Source organism: Pundamilia nyererei, unplaced genomic scaffold (genome assembly GCF_000239375.1).
Source record: "Pundamilia nyererei isolate P.nyererei 1_Seehausen unplaced genomic scaffold, PunNye1.0 scaffold00076, whole genome shotgun sequence".
Classification (NCBI taxonomy): Eukaryota; Metazoa; Chordata; class Actinopteri; order Cichliformes; family Cichlidae; genus Pundamilia; species Pundamilia nyererei.
The window spans coordinates 2,773,986-2,782,876 of record NW_005187477.1 but is presented as its reverse complement, the minus strand read 5'-3'; the positions used below and the strand labels follow the sequence as shown (position 1 = coordinate 2,782,876).

General features: G+C 47.0%; 1 protein-coding gene across 3 annotated transcripts in view; it reads right to left on the bottom strand.

Moving 5' to 3' along the window:
- Window positions 1–8,355, bottom strand: part of eif4h (eukaryotic translation initiation factor 4h) — a 10,009-nt gene extending 1,654 nt beyond the window's left edge. The window contains exons 1-7 of one of the 3 annotated variants that reach the window (XM_005737504.2): window positions 8,231–8,355; window positions 4,183–4,370; window positions 4,036–4,100; window positions 3,858–3,954; window positions 2,776–2,883; window positions 2,183–2,329; window positions 1,514–1,629 (exon numbers count right to left, since the gene is read on the bottom strand). In XM_005737504.2, coding sequence (XP_005737561.1) covers window positions 1,514–1,629; window positions 2,183–2,329; window positions 2,776–2,883; window positions 3,858–3,954; window positions 4,036–4,100; window positions 4,183–4,370; window positions 8,231–8,295 — 786 coding nt within the window. In that variant the 5' untranslated portion in view covers window positions 8,296–8,355. The remainder of the gene's footprint in view (window positions 1–1,513; window positions 1,630–2,182; window positions 2,330–2,775; window positions 2,884–3,857; window positions 3,955–4,035; window positions 4,101–4,182; window positions 4,371–8,230) is intronic. The other 2 variants (XM_013911986.1, XM_013911987.1) reach the window with 2 other exon arrangements.
- Between the last annotated feature and the right edge of the window lie 536 nt (window positions 8,356–8,891).

Genomic DNA, 8,891 nt, shown 5'->3' with positions numbered 1-8,891 from the left:
GGCTAGTGACGTCAGACTGAACAACCGGATAGTTTATGAAGTTTGAGAATACGCCTACACATTTAGTCTCAGTGAGCCTGTAAAAACCTGTAAACCAAACAAACGGAGACAGAATCAATAGAGACCGGGCTCAATGTCTTCACTTATTTCTGCTGTTGTTGCTGTTGGTGGTCAAACTTCTCTTACAACATTTCCTTAACATTTTCACCAACATTAAATAAAAGCTGGTAGATTTTTTTCCTACAAAAATATGAAGCAGTTCCTGAGAGAACAGTTCATAATCATTCAACTCATAATAAGGCGAACGGTGACTCAGAGCTAATGTTTCAGGAAAAGTTAAAAATCAAATGGGAAGAGCTAAAAGAAAAAAAAAAAAGAAAGAAAAAAAATAGATACAATTAAATTAAAAAATATATATAAAAGTTTTCAGTGTGGATCAACAGACCAATCAGAAAAGATTCCCTTCTGTGTGTTCAGTGTGGGAGGCATTGTTAAAGCTGATTGGACAGGACACTGCCACATCGCTGCAAACCCGACAGAACACAGCCAATCAGAGCCTTTTCAAACTGTGCTGCATTCAGGGTCTGTTCTTCCACAGTCATAAATCAGGAAAACTAGTAGGATTTAATGATTCCCGAGGAGCTGTCTCCTGCACCTGAATGCACCGTTTTTTGATTTTTCATGTAAAATTCTGCAGACAGTGAATGCAGCACCTGTCTGTGCTAGCAGAGCATCATGGGAACAGAAGTCTAAAGCTTTTTAGCAGTTTACTTATTTCATCAACTGGGTCTGGTGTGGACACCTGAGTGGGCGGAGCTTGCTGAGAGCCAGGCATTAAACCCCACCCACCCAGGACGACAAGCTGCTGTAACGCTAACCAAATCAACAAAAGACACCAAAGATTAAAACAACAAAACAACTAAAGTGGGGGACATTTTCAACCAATCAGAGTGAGGGGGGGGGCTGTAGTTCAACAACTATAAAATACAAAAAAGAAACACTAAAAGACTTTACAGGTTTAACCTCCGAGCTTCTTTCTGTTGGAGTAAATGTGGGCAACCGTTGACCCAGAAGAGGATGGGGCGGGGCTACAGGACAAAGCAGGTATGACATCACAGAAAGCGGAGGTGGCGGTGAGGGGGCGGGGCAGAGAAACCCAAAGACAGAACATGCATTGACGAGCTGCTCGCCGTGTTGTGTTTACAGGTTTATTACTGATCAGAGTGTCAGAGTGCGATTCGTCTTTATTCCCACTAAGAATAAATATTCTGCTCAAACTGAACTCAAACAGGAAGAAGAAGAAGAGGAGGAGGAGGGGGGCAGCGTCCGCTCGCTCGCTCGCTAGCTGGCCGTCTGTCAGGAAGGACTAACTGTGGCGTCTAAATCACCCCGTTTGGCGTTTCTTGGTTAAAGTTCGCTCTCGCCCCCCTAACCTCCCTCTCCCCCGCCCCCCTCCCTCCCTCCCTACGGCCGTGCGGCCTTCAGTCTCTTATGGTTTTTCTTTTGATATCACCTCCTCTCGCGGCTTCGCTCCGCCAAAGATGGCGGAGTTGGGGTTGGCGACCTGGTTGAGCGGCTCAGAGACGGTCCGAGGCTTCAGCTGCAGCCGAGGCCGCTGTGCACGCTCCTCTGCAACAGACACATAACAACAGACAGTCAGTGCACGCCGGGGGAACTTCCTGTTTTTAAATCAACAGACATTTTACTTCCAGTCAGGAAAAATCTCAACTGGGGGCTTTTTTCCAGAGAAGCATTTCTATAACAAGCAGGAAACACTCTTCTTTCTAACCCCTGTGTGGGACACCAGGAGGAAGCAAAGCAGGCCACCAGGGGGAGCCTCTAGAAACACAGGTATGTGCACATGCTGTGCTGATGTCACGCTGCTGTGTTCTCAGCTCAGCGTGTCAGGTGTATGCCTCACTGGCTAATCGGACAATCATCCGCTCAGGATTGTGATACTGCGATGACCCTTCCTACTCTCTCTGCTATCCTTCCTCTTCCTGGATTTGTGCGACAGGCGGGTCCTAAGACGTACAGACCTGTTAGCACCCGGCTAATTGTTTTCTATGTATTATCTGTGTCACAGTCACTGCTGATACAGCGCTGCCATATTTTACCAAACCTAATCCACCTGTGTCAGAGCGTTGCTGAAAAACAAAAACAAAGCAGGAAGTCATGTCACCTTCAGACGGTTCCCTGAAGTCTGTCGTTCCTCCGCGTGGGGGTCCGTCTCTGTAGCGACCCATCCCTGCACCTCCACCCCTTCTGTCACTAGGGCGACTGCCACCGCCTCGACTCCGCCCCCCCATGTAGTCATCATCTCTAAAACCTGCAGAGAGACAGGTGAGCAGACAGACGCGCACACAGGTGAGTGTTCAGATAGACGGCCACAGGCGCCCTGAAAGAGTCCAGACCTGGAAATGAATATGAGATGGTTGAGGTGAAGGGCATGATGGGGGAAAAACAGGGTGTGTCCAGCAGCTTCAGGAGGCGGAGCCAGACACTAGTTACCACTTCCTGTTTGGTGTGTTAGCCTCTAACGTTAGTCTCCCTTGCTGGTCAATCATGCCTCACCACCAGAGCAATAATCAGAATATGGCCTCACATCATATATGCAAACAGAGAGCAGTGCACGTCTGCCGTCTAAATATTACTTCGATTAGTTTTACTGCTTTAAAAAAAGTTTGGAGGCCGAGGAAATTTTCCTGCCGTCCCATTGGCTAGAACCCAGCTGGCAGTGCCCTGATTGGCCGCTGGAACGCGATGCTGTCCAACCTGAGCTGCTGAACTCTTTGACCGCACCTCCTCCTGGCTGGTCGAAGTCCTCACGGGAGTCGCGTCCTCCTCCTCCTCCTCTGGGAGCGCCTCGAGAGCCTCCTCGTCCTGCAGAGGACACGGGGCAGTTTAACACTGAGGGGGGAGGGGGGGGAGAGAGAGGAAAGAAAACAGAGGAGGTGGCAGCACCTCCTGCTGGGAGGAGCTACACTAGAGAGGTGAAGCTTGTTAGTGGTCCATGAGCCAATCGGAGTTAGAGAGAAGCAGCAGCGCTCTGAACACTGAAGAAGGTGAAAGGTCAGCAGGAGGAGACGTCAGGTGGCCTCCACCTACCTGCAGGTGACTACGAACAGCAGGGAGGTGAAAGGAAAAGGGGGAGGTGTCTGTGGAGGTGAGGATGAAGAAATGAAGCATGAAAGATGAAGAGTCCTCCTCAGAGTCACAGGGCAACATCAAACATGCTTCGTCTGCGTTTCCTTAAGGCTGGACTTAAATCTGAATCAGATTCAACCGGCGCCCGCCTCCAGCACGTGTCAGGACCTCTCCCCTCTTTTCCTAAGCCCTCATCACTTATCCTAATCACCTTTTCTTGGCCTTGATCAAGGAAACATGGTTAGGAACAGGAGCCAGGAGGTCTTCTTGTATCAGGGAGGTCCCAGCACCACGTGACCTCCCTGATACATTACAGTTTGGGGCGTATCGCGAGCAGGCCCCGCCTCCCATTGGTTAAAATGTTCAACTTTATTCATAAAGCGCCAACAAACACTTGAAGCTTCTACTAACGTCTGCTGGAGCTATCGTTTGGGTACGGGCGCCGTTGAGCGGGGATGCCCTGTCCTGCGTCCTTAACTGACCAATCAGCACAGACTAGCAGAACACTGATGATTTATGGGCAACTCAGCTGCAGAAAAATGTTTTGGTAAAGAATTTGGTGAAAACTATTTTAGCCGTCTTCTGCTCCAGGTCACTGAGGAGCACCTCAGAGCTTTCCCGTTTCGAAACGCAGGCCTGATTTTCTCTGGGATCTAACTCCAGCCTGGAAACCTTCCTACCACGTTAGCACTCTTCTTCTCTGCTCGTACCTCTGCCGTCGTCTTTCCTGAAGCCAAAGCCGCCCGCTCCTCGTTCTTGTCTTCGTCCCTCTGCGATGTCCACCCTCAGTGACCTTTCACCTAATAACTGCAGGTCAGAGTTCCTGTCAGACAAGACAGCAGCGTGGCAGAACCAGAAAACGTCGGGTTTATTAAATCAGATACTCACGGCGCCGTCGTATGTCAAAGCTTCTTTTAGAGATTCCAAATCGTCAAATTCAACATAACAAAAACCTGAAAGAGACGCAAACAGTCAGACAGGAAGTTTCACCCGAGGCAAGCTTCATCATCCCCGACACCCACACCCCCTCCGAACCTTTGAACTTGTCTGTCTCTTTGTCTCTGACCAATCGGACGCTGCGGATGTTGAGCTCTTTGAAGATGATGTCGATGTCTCCCTGCACCGTGTTGAACGGCAGGTTTCCCACATACGCCGTGAACGGAGGCTCTGTCGGCAGCTCCTTCTGCTTCCTGGGGCCTCCGGAACCGCTGCCGCCACGGGGCCTGATGGGAGGGGGGACAGAGGATCGTGAGACAGGGACACAAGTAAAGAGGATTGTGGGATGTAGAGGTCAGACTGGACCAGAGTTAAAGACAACAACTCTCCACACATTAAGCTCACTGGTCTTCCAAACTGGGAGTGCTCGCTTTGGAGTCTAAACAGGAAATGGCGGGGACAGAAAGACCTAAAAGCTGCAATCGGCCCCGTGATGCGTTCCCAATGACTTTATGAGCTCGGTCGCTCGTTCACGGCCGTTTTGTGAAACGGAATGAGAGCCTGACCAATCAGACGATGCTGTTGGACGATACTGGCTGTCTGTCGATCTTATTAATGAAAATGATCAATAAATGAAGATTTAAAAAAAGAGACAAACAAGTAAATAAATTACTACACATAACGAATGTTGGAAATCTGTCTGAAAGGAAAAACCATCAGCTGATATCCAAATGCTGTAGTTTGATGAACGATCAGAAATAATCTCACAATCTGCCAGAGCTAAACTTTACATTTTACATGAGTTTTTTTAAACATTTCAAGTTGCTATCCGTCAATACAACCCTTATATGTCAAACTTGAATAATTTGTCTGTAAAATGTCCACAGTAATTACATACATTATTTAATAAGCGGAATAAGCCAATAAGAAATATCAAAATTGTAAGAAAGAAAAGTTGCACACAATAGTTTCCAACCACAGGAAATGTATTTTGAGTCTTCAGAATTTCATTTGTGAGACTCATTTTTATAAACTGGAGCAAAATGACAAACAAAGCATCAAAATAAACCGTTTCCAGTATTCCAGCTTTGACAGGCTTTGGAGGAGGAAAAAACTACAGTTCCTGCAAAAATGACATCACTTCCTGTTTTCACAGCTAAAGGCACACTGAAACCACACAATAGTTGATGCTCACAAGGTTATGACGTATGCTCCAACGTAGGAAGTGCAAAGAACAGCTGATCAGATCACAAATCGTGCGTCTGGAGCGGTTTTTGTGATTTCTGCAAACCCGTTAGTGGAAGCAAACAGCGGTCTGGGAGATGTTGAATGTGTGATACGTAAGTGCACATCTCTAGTTTTATATCCATTTATAGGAATTATTGCTCTAACTTATCATTATAACGGGTAAATCTGCAGATTTCCACCAACTGAACAACAAAAATAAATAAATAATCATAATTGGAATTTATGACGCTTTGAAGGTGTGTTTACGATGCCAGTAAATCGGTGTCCTGTTGTTCTTATCAGGTAAAAAGACGTTTTTTCCATCTGCTTGACATGCTGCCGTGCACCCGTCAGTGTAGATCTGCGTTTCAGAGCAGCTGGTTTAACCCTCTGTAGCTGCTCAAACTTTGAAACAATTATAAACTACAAACCGGACTCAAAACTCTGAGCCACTTGGTTATCGCTCTGCTGTGTGCTGCTCCACCTGCTCCTGGATCACTGATGGAGGTCTGATGGAGCAGGAACACAGCCAGAGGAGCTTCGGCCATGCAGCTTGGGGTTAAAATGTAGGAGCTGAGCAGCGCGTCAGCCTGCTCTACATGAACAAAGTCAGCCAGCTTGGCTCCTGCTCGCTGCTATTTGGAGTTGATTTGCATCCATCGCTGACCGGTTGTTGTTGCTATGATACAAACGCGCAGCTAAAATCAGGTGTTGCATATAAAACATGCTGGCAAAGGAAAAGTACCGGCACTGTGTTGTGGTTTGATCAAACTGAGGCTTTCTCAGACTGTTTGGCCTGACCATAGATGGACCGCCCACCCCCACAGGCCCACTCTCAGCCTCCAGCACTCGTCCTAACACAGCAACTTCAAACTGAGTGCTGCAACACTTTATACTATGCAGCCACCACAAAAATCCCTCAACATGAGCGATGACCTGACGACCTTTGGCCAGTAATAAAGGATTTCAGACAGGGTTCCCCTGTGAAGCTGAAACAGACCCTCACTGAGGAGCAGTTTTCTCAGTGTTTCCACATTCACACGTCAAAAGTGTTACCTCAAACTGCCTGCAGGAGTCGTTTAAACTGAAGCAAAAATTTGTGCTGCTCCCACACACCACCTTTTCTTCTTAAACACAGTAACAGCAGAGAAACTGATGAAGCTTTAACTGACTTGTTGGAGGCTTTGTTACAGGCTGCCAGCAGCAGCATCTCCCTGTAGCAGGAATGCCAGTCGCATGCAGAACTCCACACCTTCTACTAGCTTTGCCTTTAAAATAAATGGGATATCTGGGAAACTTGGGACTCTTTTTCACAGACACAGATTTATTATAAACAACAAATCTATTAATAGATGTTTGGTTCTTATAGATTATGTTGAGCTTCTTTACGAACCAGTAAAAGTCTGACCTACTGACATGGAGCCAGCTGCTAAACTCTTGAAGCAACAGTCTGGATTCAGATCTGAAATCAGCCGTCTAGCACCCTCAAACAAAGCTTCATGCAATCACAGTCTACTCTGCCTCATTTTGGAGCCATCAGGAGATCATCTTAAAAAGAGTTATACATAAATTTTTCACTTATATTGCAAGAAATCCCCACAAACAGAGGTCCAATAACGTTCAGGACAGCGGTGCAGAGTGACTAGAAGAACAATCAAGACAACATCTGGAGCTCTGCTCCCTCCCTGCAGGACTACAGCGCCCCCCACTGTTTCAAACACAGACAGGCTTCAACATGTGCCGACATGGACCTCAGTGCTCTGAGAAGATGCTCAAGCAGAAGTTAGCACAGTTTGATTTACCAGACATTACCTTCACACAGTTTAGTCTGGTTTCTGTTTTATGTATTGTCTTTGCAGGGCTCAGCCACTCAATCAGCCCAGACTCCTTCAAACTCTACAGCCCACCCTGCTCCAATGGAAGCATGCAATGAGGGGAATTCCCTCCACTCCTAAAATATAGACTTCAGGCCCCATGTTCAGCCCCAACGTTTATCCCCTCTCATCAGATTCAGCTCCTGACAGAACAACTGATGAAGAAAAGCAGCCCTTTAACTCTTCATCATTCTCTAAACTTTGATTAAAATTTGGTTTGGTGCTCCCGAAGAAACAGAAATAAAGATTAATTGCTGAAACAATTAATCGACCAAAAATTAATCTCAGCAAACTTTCGGCAAAAAACCCTGTTTTCTATTAATTCGTTCATTAAGTCTGTGATAAAGGAGAGAACATCAGTCCGATCTTCTCACAGGTGACTCCTGCCTGTACTGATGTTAAAGCTTTGTGTGCTGCAGACATCCTGAAGCCCCCTCCCTCCAGGACAAAAAAAAAATCACTTTTTTTAAAAAAATCGTTTATCAGCAATCAGATAACAACACGCAGTGCCACAGAGCGTAAAACAGCCGCTAACCTGACGGTAAGCGCATCTACCGGCTCTAACCGACTCCCACCCTCAGCTCTGACTGCGACGTGGATGGATGTGCAGCAGGGGACACATGATGCAGCCATGCGGGCAGCCTGCAGCTCCGCCACCGCCTCCACCTAAACCTGCTGCGGCCTCCTTCCCCACCACTCGCCTCCACCGCCTCAAAGCCACACGCGCTGAGTGGGTATCTGTACCGCCAAGCTGCGGGACGATCCACGCTACACTGGAGAGCCTGTTCTTACTGTCTACATCTAGCTAGCCGCTTGCTAACTGTTAGCATGTCAGCTACGAGACCGCGGTGTTTCCCGGCTGATATCTCCGGGATACCCTCATGCCTGCTCGGCCTGTTCAGCAACCGCGGGGCGTGTCGAGCTTCGGGGCCTACACAGCCTGCTCCCCTGACTCGGGGCGGACAGCAGCGGGAAACACGGCGACGGTCCGGTCGAGTTTGCTCTTCGGGGACACAACAAAGCTGCCGTGCACGGCGGAAACTCACCCTCGGCCGCCGCCGAAGCTGCCGTAGGCCCGGTCCCGTTCATCGTAGTTGTCGTAGTCCGCCATTACTGCTGCTTGTGTGTTGGAGGAGGAGGTCCTACACGTCACACACACAGCGGGTTTAGCTGCCCGCAGAGCGCCTGACCGGTAATATCACACACTAACTTCTTTTTTACTAATTGTGTTTTTTTTTAATTCAGTTTGAAAAGAAATATTTATAATATAAGCAATGAAAACACAGCACGAACGTGAAAAACACACGAAACTATATGGAATTGTTAAAATAAATACAAAGTAAACAATAGTAACAGTTGTTAAAATGTCATAATCCTGAAGCCAATAAAAGTTTGGCCCGTTGTTGCCTTTGGATCGCACTAGTGATGGGAAATCCGGCTTTTTTTAGGGAACCGGCTCTTTCGGCTCCCAACCGGCTCTTCAGGTTGTTTTGTTGCTTTAATTAATTTATTATCAACAACAATATAAAATTATGCCCAAAAGGAATTACTAATGTAAAAAAAACAAACATGTTTTTTAATATATGTTTATATATAAATATAAAAGCACAAGCAAAGTCCAAAACACATTTCTAGAGTTAACTGAACTTCCAAAACAGAGCTACCTAGATCACCTAAATTTACCCGTTACTACCACACACCAAATCC